The sequence below is a fragment of the Calonectris borealis genome, chromosome 10, assembly GCF_964195595.1.
Source record: "Calonectris borealis chromosome 10, bCalBor7.hap1.2, whole genome shotgun sequence".
NCBI lineage: Eukaryota > Metazoa > Chordata > Aves > Procellariiformes > Procellariidae > Calonectris > Calonectris borealis.
Window position 1 is genome coordinate 9,150,328 of NC_134321.1, and position 19,616 is coordinate 9,169,943.

General features: G+C 42.6%; 1 protein-coding gene across 1 annotated transcript in view; it reads right to left on the reverse strand.

Moving 5' to 3' along the window:
- Positions 1-12,645: 12,645 nt before the first annotated feature.
- Positions 12,646-19,616, reverse strand: part of PTPRG (protein tyrosine phosphatase receptor type G) — a 415,889-nt gene continuing 408,918 nt past the window's right edge. Inside the window, exons 28-29 of the mRNA XM_075158716.1 lie at positions 18,506-18,641; positions 12,646-17,792 (exon numbers count right to left, since the gene is read on the reverse strand). Of these exons, the coding sequence (XP_075014817.1) occupies positions 17,646-17,792; positions 18,506-18,641 (283 nt within the window). The 3' untranslated portion in view covers positions 12,646-17,645. The remainder of the gene's footprint in view (positions 17,793-18,505; positions 18,642-19,616) is intronic.

Here is a 19,616-nt window from a genome sequence, read left to right on the forward strand (position 1 = left end):
CACATCATAGGATTTTTTCCTACCAACTCAAATCCATAGGAAACCAGGCTCCTTGGTTCTGTTATTCACAGAGCTGCTTATCTACTTACAATTTTTCTGTATTTAAAGCAAGTGAAATGAAACCAGTTTATATAAGCAATCAAGCGATCTGTTGCTAAAATACGGACTGCTGTATAAATCAAGCCATTAGTGAGATGCCCTAAATTTCCTCTCTGGAAATGGCTCTCTGTAATTGGCTAATCTCTCAAAATAATTTGTGATAACTTTTTACACTTTGTGCCAACCGGAATAATCAAACAGGGCTGATTAAAATTATTCTTCCCCGGTTCTATTTAAAAAACGTAGTTCATAACTTTTATATACTTTGAATTGTCTTAGACTGTTATAGACTCCGAGAAGGGGCCGTTGTGCCTGCACTGGAAGATGCATAGCCAAGTGAAGAAATGGTTATTAGTCTCTGTTCATATATGAGAGACTGTGGGTGTTACCTGTAGGAAAGATCATGAAAGCATTGTTGGGATCCATGGCCTAAACCCATACAGCATGCTGGAGGTAGCAAGGTACATCACTGCAAGGCGCTGAAGGTACCTCCCGAAAAGGTAATCTCTGGCAGTAAAGGATCATTTTCAATGTAACCTGAGTATTATTTATCAAGCACTTTTGGACACCAGAGGAGTCATTTCTGGGGTACATCTCCCACTGTAGATATAGCATAGAATTAGGAGTAACATTCATTTAAAATCAGAGACCGGATGAAGAAAAGGAACTATAGGAATTCATTCTGAAAGGGAACTGAGTATTTTTAAAAAAATAAAAAGCCAGTTAATTTGGGACAGTAAAGTTGGAATTATACAAGTCAGGAACTATTCAGTCACTGGGTCTTTTTAGAGATGCACTGTGAGAGAGAACCAAAGTGAATCAGTAAAGAGAAATTTTGAAGGACTTCAGCTCTACTCCATTGCTTTTGGCCCTTCAGCTAACTGCTCTTTTCCATGTGCCTTCAGTCTTAGCCAGTGGGGTGGTGGGAGTGGAGAAGAGCACGCACACCAAACCAGATACCCACGCCAATACGCACTACCCACGCTGACCAGAAGCTGCAGCTGGTGATCCACTTTGTCATTCCACACCATCTCATGCTGGTGTCTCTGTGTGTGATAAAAGCAATGTATTGCTGTTGATCTTCGTCCTTTTTTGTGCTCTGCATAGCACCCAAACCTAGGGAAACCTTAAAGACTAACAACCACCAGTACAATGTTCATCAGGATGTACTTGGGACCACAAGTTGAGCAACCTCTGGCTAGGAAATCCCTGTTCTTCCGTGGGAGTCTGCAGAGCTGAGTATGTGGCCCCAGGCTGTGGGGCAGTGTCAGGAGCAGCTCTCACCATGCACTGGAACCAGCAACTACTGCAGAATTTGCTCGTCTCAGCTAAGAGGGCATTAATTGCTGGTGTTTAGAATCAGGCAGAAAGGGAATACCCATCTAAGGATGTGCTCTCTACACATCCTTAGATGTTCTGACCCCCCGCCCTGTGCTTCCAAGCCAAGGTGCTTCTACCGCAGAACCTAAGTGCTCCTGTCTCAGCCTGATAAGTAACCTGGTATAAGGAATTATCTTCTAACAAACCATGTGTTTGCAAAGCCTACACAAGTTCTGAGAAAAAAGGAGGTATTCTTTTCCCCTGTAGTTTATCGAGAGTTTTTGTTTGTTCCACTGCATATGCTTGCAAGACTATGAGGAAATACAACCCTTGGAAGGCTGGGAAGTTATGATAACATAACTTCCTTTTCATCATCTTCCTGCTGTAGTCTGTGTTTAGATTGCATTCACTTGCTTATAGAAAAGCAATTGGATTAGTTTTAGAAAATGACTCAGCATGATATGGGGGTGAGGAAGAAGAGAGACAGTGAAAGATCTCACAGCCACAAGACTGAGATTTACAATAAATGTGGCTTGGGAAAAGTGTTTACTTTGAGTAAAATTTTTAAAAGGCAGTTACATTACTAGCTACTTTCTAGGCCAAAATACATGTCTGAAAACGAGATTAATCTCAGTGGAAACACTAAGTTAGAAATGGCATCATTCTTTTTAACTGTCAAAATGTTCTACAGAGCCCCATTTGTAGTTATGAACAAATAAGGCACATGTCACAGAAGTGCTTTAGAAAGAACCATCCATTTGCAGTCAGGATACAGGATTCAGATCTGTTTGCCACAACACCATTGATGTTCCAGACAGATCTTCCCAATGTAACGCAGGCAGAAAAATCCGTATTACTGAGTGTGTAGGAATATTCATACTGTATCCTGTTTCTAAGAAGGGACAATAGAGGATATCCAGGGAAAGTGATAAAGAGCAACAGACATTAATTCTTAGCAGGCTCTGACAGTCTGTAGACTAGGCACATCCTGAACCAGAGATCGGATCTACAGCTTCGTGTTTATTCCTCAGTTTAAACTCCTTTGCATAAATGTCTGAGGATAAGGTAAAGAGCATCATACATAAATAAAGAGCAAACCTGTCTCTTTATTATGCATCCACACACTGCTACTGATGATGCACATGGGTCCACAGCTAAGGTCCCAGGATACTCCTACAACAGAGTAATTACTATTCATCATAAATATCTTTGTCAGAAGACTGAAATAGATATGCCTAAAATTGCTCAGGAAAATATGCAGTAATGCTGAAAGCCAAGAGATTTAATGATAAGGTGACAGTAAAATCTTGGCTCTGCTAAAGTCAAAATGAACTTTGCCAGTGGCTTCAGTAAAGCCCAGATTTTTGCCTTGCGAATCTGCCCAGACCAGCTGCTCTTCCTGGATGTCCTGAGAGCGTCTCCTGCCTGAAGGGGCTCCAAGGAAAGCTGTGCTGTCACAAATTCAGAAAAATGGATTTTAACAAGCATGTGTGCACTGTGAATGGCTATGCTACTCTTTTTGTGAACAACCTACTCTTTCCAGCTTTGCTATTAATTTTTGTGAAGTCGGATGCTGCAGCTGAGCACTCACAGTTGTCAATGTTTGCATTCCACCCTGTGAGGGACAACTGGCAAAAAAACATTCAAATACAGAGGATTTTGTAAAAAAAAATGTTGGCTTGCTATTTAGATAGCACTGGAAAGTGACTGTTGTGAAAAATGACAGACTTGAGCATAACCCCCTTTTTTTTCCAAGCTTCCCATCTTCTGTACCTACAAATCAAGAGAAGAACCACTCCCAGTCCTTCTTTGGCCTTTTCTCCAGCCGTTTTACAGCATGTGCTTCTGCTTGCAGGTTTATGTTGTGGCCATTTTAGTGAAATAAATCTATTAAGAGCATGGCTGACATGGACGGGAAAGACGGTTTAGTGTACTGGTGAAGGTGTATCTTCAGGCACTAGGCAGAACTCCCGTGAAAGGAGGACTGAAGGCACCAGCTCAAAGGTGGGGATGAGAGCAGAGATGGCCATCGCTGTGGCCTCGCCGCTGCACTCAGACCCACAAACCTGTGCAGAGCTCTGCTGCCTGAAGACTGTCAGCAAACTCTTGGTCTTGTTCCCAAATCTGTCTATACCAATACAACGGCAAGAGCTAAGCTTCTGCTACAGCATCGGGGGAAATGCAGTACGCGGATTATTGATAACCATGTCCTGGGAAGAAGTGGGGCCCTCCAGAGTATCAGCGGTGTATGATAAAATCTAAACGAGGAACGCATAATGAAGCCAGGATTAGCTGCACAGAGGAACTTAGTGCTTGAGTACTGCCTGTTTGTGCTGTAATCTGTCACAGTCCATACTACAGCCTTATAATGAGTTTACTTTATAAATTATTAATAGATAATATGAGCACCTCACAGATAAGAATAACATGGGTTACAAGCTCATCAGCAGATAATGCTCTATTGCAGTAATAATCAACCTGCTGAACTCTGTAATCACCTGTAACAATCGAGACCTATTTGTAAAAATATCTATTAATTCTTACTAACTATTATAAACAGAAGTTTAATACAAAACATGACCGTAATGGACATATAATATGAGATCACTTTTTTAATATTCTTTTGTCTTTCAGCACTTGCTTATGCTTGACAAGATCCTTCTGTAAACAGGAAAGGTGTCAGTAGAACTCAGGTGTGAGGAGAGAGAGAAATTCATTTTTCTTTTACTGTTGCATTGTTAGAAGCTCAGGTTTTGAGCTGGGCAGAGGCAATAACAGTTTCATGAAAAAAAAAATGGTTTGTTACGGCAGTGCATAAACCAGCTGTGCAGGTAAGTTGGGTTACATAGAAATGACATCCTCTGAAGTCACCCCCCTGCAATAACTATTCCATATCAATCAAATCATATCCCCTAACTGTAGGTGAGAGCTGGGTATCTAAATGGGGCAATGGCCTCCTGTGCCAGCCTGGTAAGTACCTCGTACCCACCTTAGATCTCAGGTTCACGTGGATATCTGAGAAAGACTTTGGGGTTTGTGTGCTTAAGACAAAAATCATAATGGCAGGAAGGCTAAAATTCCACTCTCCTGAAGCTCATTACCTTCTAAATTCCCTCAAGTCTGAGACTCAAAATAACGTTTTTGGGAAGGCAGGATGTAAGCTAGAATAATTCTAATGACATGGTGTGAAACCGATCATCACCCGTTTTACACAAGTTGAAAATGAATTTTTAAAATCCGGGAAGAGGTTAAGAGTAGGAATAAAATATCTGGAAATCTTTTATCTGGAGGTCTGCTGCCATTCAGTTCAGGAAGACTACGGATGTCCCCAGTGCTGCGGAGGTGCCACCCTCGAGAGGCTATGGATTTAGTGCCGCTATTTTCCAAACCCAGCATGGAGGAGCTGACTATATAGCTTTACAGCTATATATATGTTCTCATCGCCTGTGAGAAGCTGAACTACCTGCTCTGCACTACGGCTGGGACAAACACTTGGCAGTGTGGATGCAGCCTACCTTTAGCGGAGTAATTGTAGGTCTTTCTTCATATGGCTTTGCAAAAAAGTACTTTGTATCCTTCGCCAGAAACTGAAGTCAACAAAGGAATGGATAGGAAGGATTTTAGTGAATAAATTGGCTTATCTTCTGATATTATAGCAGTAGATAAAATTAAACAGAAAAAAACCCGAACCTACAAAAACCAGAACAAACCCCTTCCCTCAGGCAATAGCATTTTCAGTCATTATACTGGGAATAACACGCAACAATAGGATTATGATGACTGCAAATGTACCATATTGAAATAAAATTAGTTTAAAAGGCAGGAACAATATCATCATCAGGTAGCTTTCTTGCAAGATGGGATAACTTTAATAACTTTATTGTTGGAACTAGCCTAAAAAATATAAAGGCTCTCCTCCCCCCCAGTACAACAGTGATTGTGTTAAAAGCAAGATCTCTGGGTCTAGAGGGCTCTTTTGGTGTTCCCAGCCTATGAAAAACAAGGGCTATGGCATGCAGCTGAAAATCAGCAATGCAGAGTGTGGAAGTCTCATTCAGAGATGGGTGTATTTCAGAGTACAGAACCAGACAGGAATATTCATTATATGGAAAGTTAATGCATCATGCTGCCTAGGAAGGATGCTGAGAGGTGGCACAGGAAAATCAATAAAGATTGAAGTCTCTATAAATGCAGGCAGAATGTGGAATAAGAGCTCCAAAGGCAAGGAATCCAATTGCCAAAGTTAATACTACCTTTTTGGGACACGCTTTTTGGACTTACTAAGAAGGAAATAACATAATGGGACTTTCCTTTCTATTTTGGAAAGGGACCACCGTATAGTCTGAGGAAGAAAAGAGGTGAGAGATGATTCAGGCAGAAAATTTGGGCAGGGGTGGCTGCCTGCTGAGGAAGACATCAGCCCTGCCCAGGGCTGTTCATTACGGAGGCTGTGATTAAGTGCCTGTGAATAACAAGTATCTGGTCAAAGCACCCAAAGTGGTGCTTTTTATGCCAGTTGTGAGAGAACGGACTTTCCTCATCTGGTGTAAAGTCTGTGGGGATACAGCTGCCCCAAAACAAATTTTTGAACAAACTGGAAACCACCAGGAGGGCATTGGACTGGGTCAACACTGTGTGCCGTGTGTCTGTGACTTTGTGATCATTTGCAAAGTTAGCTTTATCATATTGTGGAACATGGTCTTCCTCCCAGTTACACGCAGCGGCAGGAGCATAAAAACAGGGATCATCTGAAAGAAGTAAGGGCATAAAAAGGGGGGGGACTACTAATATCCCTTATTTGTGAACTTTGGTGTAATTTGAACAACTTTATGCCATTTATAGTAAATCACCGTGTTCTTTTCGCTTGTCATTTTGGAGCTTATTCTTTTTCTTTTTGTCATATCTTTTATGTGACAAACTCCAGCTTAATATATTTTTTTGGCAGTTACATACTTAATCTTCCCGATTCCTGTGGATACCAGCACAACAATGTGTTTCAGAAGCTATTAAAGCTGATGAATCAGAGACCAGTCATTGATCTTTGCTGGGGACTGGAAGGTGCTGAGCCCTGGCTGATCAGGAGCCCATGACTCAAGCTGGGGAATTAGGAGGAAAATTTTGGCAGTTAGAGAAAACTGTGTTGTAACAGGGCTCTGCTCATCTGACCAGGTTAGGTTGAATCAGTTATTCTTCCTACACAGTCATAAAATGTTCTCCCAGTTACGAAGATCTAATGACATGAGAGCTGTCTATGGCACTCTGCTATTGTGGAGTTGTGGTGATGCAAGAAAGATCCAGGACATTTTTTGTAAATTGTAAACACAAATAATGAGATAAACAAATGTTGTAAAACTCTTTAAACTGATACCCTGGATGAAACCAATTAGGTATGTTTGTGGTGCACCTCATTCTCTCCAAATACTTTACACAGTAGACTACTATGAGATATGTAAACCTATCAGATGAATAAAACCCTGCCTATTGCAAGTGTACTTGCGATGACAAAGAACAAAGATTGAGAAGAATTTAAGTTTTTCTTACACAGTGGCGATATCAACAAACGCAGACCCCTTAGCTTCATAATGTAAGAGCCTACTGCTACAGATTTCAGGAGCTACATCATTGCTAGGAGGTCAATAGCATTTCTGAAGTGCATTCGGAATCTATAACCTGACAGTAGACAAGCCACCTGCATCCTTTTTATTTCAGAAAAAGAAAAGAAAATAGGAAAAAAAAAAGAGCAAAGATTTACTTATGGCCAATTTCACAGGCTGCAATCAATTTACAGGTCACTAGGAGACTTTCAGGCAAAGGCATAACGTATGTCTAACAGGCTCAAAGTAAGAGGCTATCTAGAAAATTGGATTTAAGTAATAAGGAAGCTTATTTAAAGCACTAAAATTCAGAAGGCAGAGCCTTTCATAACCTAAGTTACTGAACTTTTAAGAGTTTGCATGATTTTTCCGCCCCCACTAATGGTGTTTCTCAGCTTGAAGGCTAGTATTAAGCAAAACGAAGGACATTCTTTGCTAGTCACGAAGTGTGATAACCTTTCTATACCTAGCTAAATAAAGTATTAAATAGCTTAACCCTTTTATTCTGTGTCACCTTTATACAGCTTGCTATATTACAGCTACAATAGCCAACAGCTTGTTTTGGTCACAGTCACACCCATGGCATTTGGACATGCTGGACGTTCTGCCATCTGATGTTCTCTACAAATGTCAGTTCACAATGTCATGAATGAAATGATATTTCATTTAAATGACATTAAATGATATTTTAAATTAAAACTACAGCTTAGAATCAGAATGTTCATCTGATGATCGGACTCAGAGTTCGTCCAACAGTTCTGACAGAGCCAATACCGTTAAAGATAACGATTTGAGCTTGTTAGGAAAAATTCCTGGAGGGCAAAGCTGTGTGGTGCTGATGATCCTATCAGGCTGCATGTAATGAAGGCCTCAATTTATTGTTTTTCTATGGTTTTCTATTCTTCTTGATCCTCTGCTGATGAAAGCTGATAAGCACCTTGTTACAGAAAATTGCTCATTTATCTGGTACATGCAGGACACCCCATTCCATCCCTCTTGTGCACCACGTAGGAACCTCTTTGCAGAGAGAAAACAGCCAGGCTTTCTTTAAAAGAGATCATAATTTTCCTCCCATGCATTGGCTGAGAGAACGCTAAAGATCTCATTTTATCCTGCAATCAAGCTCGTCAGCTCTCCCCTCACTTTTCCTTCTCAGCAAGGAACTGAAGAGGACTGCAGTCTTCCCCTCTTGCAGAAGGAAGGGGCATGCAGCATCTCGGAGCTCTGGTGCTGAACTACAGAACTTGCTGTGCCATCTGCCAAATGGATATTATTTGAAATAGAGTTCTCCCTCCCCTAAGTCTCATTCTGCAAAATTCATGGCGATTGTCATGGTCACCAGTATTTCCTGCCTCACTACAGGTCTGTGTGAAGGCAGCACCTCAACCAACAGATGAGAACATGCAGACCACCCTGTGACTGTGGGGCACACTGATTTCTTACTCCAGCGGACTATCAGTCTTCACCTCTGGCCCACACACAGCCTACTGATCACCCAGTGTGAAGTCAGTGTAAATTAATAGAGAACGGGCTGGTCAGACGGAACTGCGATTTCCACCCAAGTAGTTGCTGGAGCTGTCACACGCTCCGTAACGGCAGAGGGAGATGTGGCCGGAGTTGGGCAATGGGTGGTGCAGGGAGGGACTGTGGGTCTGTGTGGTGCGTGGCTGAGAAGCCACAGTTTCCTTATCAGGATGTGAAAATATTTTTCAAGAGTCTGTACTAGATTTCTTACAGTGTCTGGGTTTTATCTGGAGGTTCCCTCCGTTGCCTTAGTGTCTCATTCCCCCAGGTCTGGCTTGTGAGGGCTGGCGTGACACCAGCTAACGACTGCACATTGCCTTCTGTGCGCGTATGGTACCTATGACCAGACCAATACATTTTATGGAGCAGGACCAAAAGTAGCCATCAGCTCTCTCAAACCCAAACTAGGCCAGATTCACGTGTAGGATTCTGTTCACTCCTGGCTGCTGGCATCGTCCCCTGATGGACCCAGAGAAAGCTGGGACCCATAGACCCTAAACAGTGCAGGAAAAACATCTATATTACATAGGAGCCTGTGCAATCAGAGCCTGCTCGCCTTCATCTTTCAGATGGGGCACCATTTTAGATCATAAATAAACAGCAAAACAGCTGGTGGAGGATTGTGCCACATTCCCTTCTATCAAGCCTTGGGCTTCCAGCCAATAACGCTATCCTTCCAAGACAAAACACACATACCTTCTGGCTTTCTTCTGATGTTGACTCAGAAACTCTCTCTTTCAGCAGCTCCTTAGATATAGGAACAAAGTATTTATGATTAGATATTGTGCAAGAATATCCTGTGATATGGGACATACGACCAACAGGGTTTGAATTTGGGAGTGACAGAAATTATGAGCCATGCAGAAAGCATGGCTCACAGACACAGAGACAGTGAAATACGAAATATTGGAAACCGCTCCTATAAGAAACATGGAACTGAAATGCAGAATCTTTTCAAAATTCAAAAACATAACATAAAACACCAGCAAAGCAGGCGTCAACTCCTAAACAAGGATTTCAAGACATAAGGAAGATAACAGCTTTAGAAAAGAAAAGCAAGCCCAGTGACTGTCAGATTAATTGAACACAGTGTCAGGGAAGATTGCTTTGTGAAGTGTTGCTTCTTAAAGCATTACAAAGTCAGAAAGACATCAGAAACATTGATTGGCAGCAAAGGGGAAACAGAAACCACAAGTGATCAATAAGGCAGCTGCCAGCAGGTGAGGGTGACACGTCAGTGCACGAAGCACTTTGTGGAGCTTGAAGTGGCTAAGTAATAGGACTGGGACCAAACCATTGATCAAAACTATTTTTATGTTGCAAAAGGTCTTGGAAGTACACCTTCTGGCATTTGAATCCATTTAATAAAAATGCTGCTATTATTTGTGCCTGCTTAGCATGACTGCCAGCAGCCTCTGGAAGCCCCAAAGGCTGAACTCATTAGCTATTTATTACAGAAGAAGTTGGGATCTCCTGATACCACCAATTAATTCAGGTGTATTGTTAGCAGCGAGAAGAGCTGGTAAATCGTATTTTTGTTGCCAAAGTATTAATGAACTGCTTGCTACATGTTTCCACTGGATATAGGTCTCAGCCAGGCCTCTTCCCCAGCAGAAGCACAGAATCCAAGCACTTTCTCCAAGGCTTTGCCTTTTCTCCTGTCCTCCCCCCCCGTTGTTGCTCACCAAGACGGCTCGGGAGCACCAGGGGCTCGGACGCCGCACTGCCAGAACAGGGACGAGGTTTGCAGTGGGGGGGCTGCTGCTGAGCTCCAGGCGAGGGGTAAGAACAGCCGCCCTGTATCCCGCAGAGAGCTCTGCCCCGTGTCTTCTATGTGCACGGTGATCAGGGTGGGGGCTCCACTTCAGAGCTGCTGCTATCTAATGAGAATGCAATTTTTTATTAGAGGGGCATTTAAGGGGCTGCCTTGGGTTGTCCCGATTTCTGTAGCTGCTACAGACAAATCTTTGTTGCATCACTGTCCGAGGCGATGTTCCCACTGCCCAACCCCTACCTTCCTTGTGGCTGTTCAAGCTCTAGTTCTTGTCATATCTACCAAAGATGTAGGGAGATTACACCCTTCCTCCAGGAGCGGTGTTTTAAATACCTGGAGACGCTCTCCCAGGCTGCCCTCTCCAGCATTTCACTGGGCAACATCCCAGTTCATCCTGCCTTTGCTCAGAGGATTTCCAATCACTGACCATTCCTGTTGCTCTCCTTTTGCCTGTCTTCAGTGGCGTTTCGCTTTTTTCCTGTGTGGTTCTCCCTCCCTTCAAGATACAGTTTTAAACCTGCTGTGAGTAGGGTGGGAGGGTTTCCTTACCTGGTCCCAGGTTGGACCTGCCCGGCCTGCGTTCGTCTTCCTCTTGCAGCAAGCGCTGCTGGCTCCTGTTCAGCTCGCCATCAGCTCCATCTTTCAGGCACTTGCCAGGTATTTAAGCAGCTTTCTCGTTCTTGTCACGAAGCGCTATGTACCCACCTGCCTCCGCGTGCAGGGGCTGCCGTCTTCTCCACGGAGACGCGGCAGCCAAGCTGGGCAGAGGAGCCTTCCCCGGGTGCCCAGCCCCAGCTGAGGGCTCTGGGCTCTTCCTGTGGCTGCAGATCCCGCAGGGCAGGCCCGGCAGGCCGGGAAGCAGCTCCCGGCCCTCCCGCGTTCGCTCCCCACCGAGGCAGGTGGAGGGTGCCTGTGGGCTAGCGTCGGGCTGTTACTGGGATGCGCCCAGGGCCAAGGGCTGGAGGGAGCCTGCTGCGGCGTCGGGGGCTTTGCAGGAGTCAGCAGGCTGTGACTGCTAGCGCTGCGGTGCCACACTGATCCCAGTGCCCCACCAGTGTCCCCGGCCACCAGACTGCGGACCTTGCAGGTGAGAACGCAGCAAGACAAAAGAAGGCAGATGTATAGCGTATTGATTTTAACCAGCAATTTTACGTCAACAAGCAATTTCAGTTATTGATGTTTGTCCGTGTGCAGGTGCTGCTCTGGAGGCTGCGTGCTGCCTTGTTTCTGAAGGCTGCGTCAGCCCAGGGGGCTGCCGTGCCCCCCTGCAGGCAGGCGTGCCTCCGCCGCTCACTGCTGGCAGCAGGTCTGAACGAGGCTGTATCCACAGACCCAAGCGGTTTTCCCACAAGAATAACAAAAAAAAGTCACACATGCACTCGGCGCGGAATCAGCACGGGAGGCGGTTATGCGGAGCTGTCGAGGTTTTGTTGCAAAACACCGATTGTCGATGGCGTAACGTGCGGCCGTTTCAATGACAGCTCTTGGCTCAGATGCAGCAGGGAGGTATGACTACTAATGCGCTCCGTGGGGAATATTTGCTGCTTTATCTCTAGGATTTGGAACATCTGTCCCTCCCTCCCAGTCTCCCTGAGATGGGGATGAGTACTTTTTCTACCACAGCTCTGGCGTTAGTTGAGCAGTGAGTAGATGCAGGTTATCACAATGCATCAGTGACAGTGGCTTGGTGGAAGCCCTGTTCCTCCAGGCAGACTTTATCCGCGGATAAACCGGAGTCAGACCTAAGGAAGGGCACACCCAAGGGAGCTGGCAACACAGCTGAGGCTCTGAGGTCCCGTTCTGAATGGAGACAATCCCCCTTCCAAACGGGATTTTGATGGGTCACAACAGTCTGGGGAGCACCGGCGGTGGAGGGGAAGGGGGTTACTGGCAGCGCTCTCACAGTCAGAGACAATTAAGAAAGGAACGGTGATCTCCACTGTCAAGTGACTGAGAGACAGTTCCCAGCTGAATACTGCTTGGAAATTTGAGATCTAATTAAAGCAGGCCTTGGATCTCATCATTCTTCCTGCACGCCTGGGACAATGAAATACTGACTCCTGCATCTGTTCTGTATGTGTGTTTGATGCAAATAAGGAAGAAGTCTGTAAATACATCAAAAACCATACTTTATTTTATGTATAGCAATACAATTTACATATTAAATAACACTATAATAGAATGATTTGATATAGTTTAACATAACAAAAAGAAGATTCTTCAAGTTACAAAAAACCCCCAAACAAAAAGCAAAACAAAACGAACAAAAAATCTCCCTCGGAATACTCCCTCCCACCCTCTCCCCAAACCAAACACCACATTTTTTTTTTTTCTGAATGGATCAATGAGACAAACGTATCCAGTGACTGGCTAAGTCTAATTCCTATTGCACACACTGACAATGGAATCCAAAAAAAAAAATCCAACTTTCACAATCACTGCCCCAAAGAAATGACATGTGTGGAAATCTTTTTTGGAGTGTGATGATGGTGTCTCACTACCTCGGTACACAGAAGGTATGTATTCACATAGCCACCACAGAACTAGGAAGGAGGTGAAACTAGAAAAAAATTAGCTTTATATGAAAATATAAAATTCTATGATTATATACCATAGATACAAAGTTCCCAGAAGATGCTTATCCAAGCAACAAAATATTTACAGTTTTAATGACTTTGCTATTTTAAAAATGAAGGAAAAGAAAACAGGAGTACACATGAATGCTTCGGTCTTTAGAAACAATGGCTGCTTGCTAGTTTCAAATGTTCTAACAAAACAAAAAAAGTCACTACCCCAAATGTTGGAGAGTTGTGACATTGTATAAAATTGACTATCTCCTCTTTTGGAGACGTTTATTCTTAAAACTCAAGACATTTTTCTTGAAATTAATTATCTTCTGTAGAAAATGCTTCCCTTTGCAAATAGTTAACAAAAACACTAAAAACAGTTTAACAGCTAAGACAAAGTAGAGGCCAAATCTCTTCATTACAGTTCCTTCTCTTTCTTTATTTTTGCATTCCTTCTCCTTTGATAAGTAAAGCCAATGTAGTTCACATTGTTAGGATGGCAACAAAGAGAAGAAGAGCAAAGGGGTAACAGTAAGAGTTGAATTAATCTGTAAAAAAAAAAGAAAAAGAAAAAGAAGAAAAGCAATGCAGTGGATTAACAAATAGGCATTTTCCCTTCATATAAAAATTCACTGGCACCATTTGAACATAAACTTCGGAACACAAGATCTGATGTCAGAAGACATGAATTTGAGAAAGACTGCTAAATCTTTAAGACAACTACGTTTTAATTTTTTTTTTAAATTAAGTTGGTTTTGTTTTGCTGAGAATTAGTAGTATGTATCTTTGGTAGAATCGATATCTATATTTTTTAGCTTTTAAATAAAATATATCAGCTTAAAAAAAGATTAATAAGAAGGCAGTTGTGCTGTGTCATAAAGATTCTTCTCCTAATGTTCCAATATATCACTCTGGGTTCAAGCAATTCAAGCAGTCAGAAACTGGAAAAACAAGTGAAATTTTGCAGATCCTGTAAATGATTCCACTAACCTAGAACAGACCCACAGTACAGAAATAGTCACACACAAGAAGTAGTTTCAGGGTTTGGGATTTTTCTTTTTCCCTGTTCCTAAATTCATATTTGGAAACAGACACTGTGAAATACTACGGACAAACGCTGGCTAAAATGAATGTTCTTTAGAGCTTGGTCCTGCAGAAGAATCGGTGCTTAGCCTGCACGCCTGAGCAGTCCTACTGGCTCCCCCAGACCTGCCTACCGATGCCAAGTTCACGTACAGGAGTGTTTCTAGGATGGGGCATTCGGCCGAGACTGTCACCTGTTTTAGATGACACAGCAGCTTTCCAAGCATTCCCGCTTGGAAAGCTTGGCTGCTCTTACGGGCTCAACACACAGAAGTCTTTTACGTCTTTCACATGGTCTGCGGGCGCAGTACACATGCCAAGACGTGGAGAAATATTTTCTAAATGTAGACACACACATATGCCCGTGTACTTCAGTCCTTTATTTCCTTATTTCTCAGGGCTGGTGCTGAGGACCACGTTTTACAGTGATGGGATATACTCAGGTTCTCTTAACTTGCAGGCCTGCACATTGTCTGGGAACTTCTGCTGCTTGAAAGACATCCCGACCGAATGCCAAGAAGTGGTTACAGCGGGGGGGTTGGTGCAGCAAAAGCAAGGTTGCGATGCACAGAGTGGGACTTTGGCCAGCGAGACGCAGGAGAGCATCTCAGCAGAGCTCTACGAGCGCAGGTCTCTGAACACACACCCACTCCTTCTGCCAGTCTCGCTCAGTCCCAGGGAAAGAGGTGCAAATCCATGTAAGAGAGCAGAACTGCAGCTGCTTACAGCAGGATAGATTTAGCTCTTACGCGCTCCTAATCCTGACCCTCACAAGCAATTCCTAGCTTCATCCACTCCAGGCCTAACGCATCATTACCAACTCTTGGCTATCTGACTGTCAGCACAGCACTTAACGCACAGCTTGAGCCCCTCTAAGAAAAAATCCATGGAGAACTCATAGAACATCAGTGTAAATTATTTCCCCATGGATTAAACCCCAAGCAAGTAGTTCAGGTGTGGGAAAATGCCCATACAAATGCATGGATTTCCAAAGCATCTATCAAAGTTCAACTCCCACAGCCTTCTTTCACTGATTTTTAAAACTTGTGAGAAGGTAAGGGATTAAACCAAGGATATTCAGGCAGTGTGTCACGAACCACAGTTCTCTTCCGTCATGCCAGTGAAATGAAAAGTAATTAGCTGAAAGTACTGAACAAATCCAACCCTCTTGATGCCTGCAGTAATCTTTGTGTCACTTAGCTCTTCTCAGGGTTTGAATTCTTAACTTCTCCCTACACCTCCCCAGGAACCTAAATACTTCAGACTGAACAGATCCAACTCATCAGAGTCCCTTTGTGCTACCAGCCGGAATTGCCTGGGGCCAGGATTGCTACTGGGGGCACAAGGGGGGCTCCCCAGCCTCTATCGCGGATGCACACTGGCCAGTAGACCACTCGGAAAAACCTTCCAGCCCTCACACGCCGCAGTACTTCAAAATTTACTTAATTCTTGTTATTGGGCTGTAGCAACTGGAGAGCCAGTCTTAACTCCTACCAGACATTAACTGACTCCCTCCTCTGGGTTGTCCCAGAGCAAAGGGGATGCAAACTACGAAGCAATCTTTTGAAATATTTTGCACGTTTTTTATTTGGACTAGCTGGTGCTGGACATGGGATTTCCTTACTGAAACCACAGATATATTACACTGTTCAGCATTAGCAGTTATTTGGATCACTTACACGGAGGGATTCAACAAACTGAGAAGTAAAAGGTAACTATGTAAAAGGTTGCTGACAAATTCTTAAATACTTTGGTGTTGAATTAATCAAGTGTATCCATACTAGGAAACCTTTCCCTTATTAAAAACAAAAGGCCAGATGTTAGCACATACCAGTTTGCATAGCTCCTCTGCTCTCAGCGAGGCTGTATCAGCTTGTTACCTCGTGAGGTTCTGAACCAAAATACCTACTCTCAATATAATTTTAAGCAGTTCGCTTTCAGCTTTCTTGCATGTGAAAATGCACAGAACCTTCCTCTTAGCTAAGCTTCCTCCCTGCCCTCCCCTCCAACAACACAAGTGGGTTTTGCCTTACCAAATGTCTGTATTTCAGCAAGACTGGACGGGCAGAAATTAATAGGTTTACATTTAAATGAAAAAAATTTACATTTAAATGCTGTAACATTTTGACAAGTCCTGAAAAATTACAATGCATGTTTTGTGCAGTTGAAATTTAAAAGTAAAGAAACGAATGTCGTATATAAGGGATAGCGCCTTTAACTGTATACCAAACAGCAGGATGGTTGAAACGACATACTTCCTTTTCAAGGCAGATTCAACAACCCCTCCCTACTCAGCCGAGCTATGAAGGACATGATTAACTTCAATTTTCAGGAGAATTAAGTATGTGCTTACTTCTTTTGTTAAATAGGGGTGGACCTTGTTGAATTGTGACCAAATACAAAGGAAAAGGGAGCCAGTGAGGATGTATACTTAAATGCTCCAATCAATAATTCAATTATTTATATAATCTGGGGAAAACCATTTTATTGGTGTGGGAAGGAAAACACAATAAGCTAGGTTTGTGCTAAAGAATTACTCTGGCAAAAAAAAGAGGGAGAATGTAACTTTATAGGTAGTTTTTTTATTAGTTTGCTTCACCAGTAAATATGGATCAGTACTTTATGTTTTAGCACTAAAGTATGAAAATTACACACCTGTAAAAATGGCATCTAACAGTTATGAAATTAAGAAACGCCTGTCATCATGTAACATACCATTAGGTGTGAGGTCATATTCAAGAAATAGTAAGGAAATTAATGTGTTTAAAATATTGAATAGCTTAGTAATGTAAAATATTGCTACCTTCAATATATCTGAAAACAGGTCTGATGTTGGGTTGTAGTAGATTTCTCACTGTATTGGCTCTGATGAGAATAAAACCAAAATACTTTCCCATCATAGGGCTGGTTAAAAACTAAAATCAACATTTTTCTGAATACATGGGGAAACTTTGAAATTGTAAATTCAAAACCTATCACTGCGTCCCACATATGAATTGCATCTAATTTATAATTATATTGTGTGTAATTTATATATTCCATGTGAAGCAAGTCTTAGGCCTGTAAGTGTACAAAACAGCAATTTGAAACAATACAGAAATAATTGTTTCAGCTCCACAAGGCTATTACACCTTCACTGTAGCTAATAATCACCTGCCACGTTTTGCCAAGAAAGGATGAACACTGCTCTTCCACTCCACTGGAATGCAGAATACCGTTACCAAAACTGTGACATGATCATTAAAATAATAAATATGGTATGAAGGGGTACAGTATTTGTTGTAGAAAGAATCCACCTGGCCTAGCATTCGAGATTTAAGATTTGAGGGTCACTGTAGTTAGCAAAACTTCACTGCATTTAAACAAAACAGAAAAAGCGTATGTTTGTTGTCATGGAATGTCACATCAGGGCTTGTCTTGTATTAGAATATTATAGGCAGTAACACTGATCATATAGTGCAAACTAGATAAAATTGCGTTTCACTGTGTGAAATAAACAGAGGTGCAAATGCTCAGTAGGATACCATTAAGACATAAAATGGCAAAAAATAAATATCAAAACTTTTATCAGTGTAAAAAAGTAATTGGGTTATTGTATAACCTAGAGTCTGGCAAAAAAGGCCTCAAAAAAGTTCACTCAGTCTTCAGAAGTTCTACAAATTAAGTGCCTTTTCAGGTTTCCAATTAGACAAGAGACTCCATGCTTTCTGCGGGATCAGATTCGTCACTGGCCATCACAGCACCATTTTTGTCCAGTGTCATGGGACCGTTTCCATTTTCCTTAGTGCTGACCAAGCTTAGCATTGCCTTATAAAGGAACTGGTACTGTTCCTGGAAAAGAAAAGATAAATTATTTCAATCCTTTCAGTGTAGATAAGCGAGTGGCACTTAAATTTGGCATTTCCAGGGAAGGTCATGGATATTCATTACTAGAAGCATACTTATAGCAAAGAAAAAGACTTAGAGAGTAATTACCTCTGTTAATCTAGTTTAACCTTGTCAACTCAAAATTCCAGTTTTGGGCAGATTATATTATTCCTGATATATTATTAAACACTACAGGAGGGCAGGACAATACCTGAGCCCAGAGCTCAGCCCCAGGTTGTTCCCTCATACTGGCAGAGCCACGCACACCGAGACAAGGATGCTGCTCTCGCTGCACACCAAGCGAAGAGCCCCTCTGTTGAAGCTTTATCGCTGCACCCCTTCAGCTCACAACATGTCAGGTTTAAATAGCAGAGCTTAACTTACAGGGCTGGCAAGGGGATGATGACAAACTGAAAGGTCCTTTTCTGCTAGGGCTGCCTGTACAGGGGCCCCCTAACTGTGTGAGAAATAAGCTTAACTGCAAATCAGAGGCTTACAGTGTGGGCTTGAGGTTTATAAAAAATGACAACTATACAAAAAAAGCCCAAATGCAAATTCTGCTTGGTAGCAGATGCAGTAGGGCTTGATAACATAGAGAATATGTGTTTTAGTTCATGCTTTTGGTCTCAGATGAAAACCTTGTAAACTATCCATTTATATTCCATTTAAAGACTTACAATGTCTGTGAATACTCCAGGCCGCATAAGATTTATCATCTTTGCCACCTGGAAAACATCGACAGCATTTTCATTCTCCAGCTGCTGGGACAGAGTGGTAAGGGCACATAGCGTTCCTGCTGACACAGCTCCATACCTGAAAAACCACACCAAAATGATAAGTTACTCAGAAACATACCTGGGCACCGACACAGAGCCATGAAAATGTTGATATAGTCTTATCTGATTACTGTAGTTCATCTTTGTATCTATTAAATGCTTGTTTTATACTGGCTAATTTTTAGTCATTTTAATTTGTAGAAGAAATTTGATGGTACACCAGTCATCTCAGGATATCTGCAGCATCCAATACAAAGAACTGTATCAGCAGAAGAACACGAGCCATTTAAAAATACCCAACCTCGAGACTATAACACTGAAATCAGTTCTCACATGCCACATGTACTGAAAGCATCTGCATTATAGCTGAGCGTATTTTAAATTCATTAGTGGGAGCTCAAGCAAAACATAAACGATTAGAAAGAAATGAGACTTTGCCTCTTCCTCCACATCTGACAATTACCGAAAACTAACACAGATATGAGGTCCTCACAAGTAAATGGGGCACATCTGAAAGTCTTCCTTAGGTCTGATTCATTGGCAAAATGCAACATCCCCGAGTTGGGCACCCAAGAGACATTATGGATTCTGAAGAGTTGAGCTGTGCTGTCATTTAATAAGAACCCAAGCAACGGTTATTCGTCAGGAGCGTGACTCAATGTGTCCTTGAGATACTGGTTAGGTAGAAATCTTACTGCTGCTAAATCTGTGGGTGTGCTTGAAGCATGCGTGCAGTTGTGGGGCACGGGATAGAGGACCCTAAGCAACAGGGGCTCGTTACTGCTTCTGAGGAGCCTCAACTGTCCTCTGCTCTTCCAGCACTCAGGAGACTGAAATTCTGTCCTGGCTGTGCTATGGGTCTGCTCTGTGACTTTGAGAAAGTCTGTGTCTAAATGTCCCCTCCTGTAAAAGGGGACATTGGTGCTGACTTGCTCTGGAGAGCTGTACATGGAAATTTAAATAATCGGCAAGTGCTGCACTGCCATCTGGTATCATAAGATTACCACTAGGA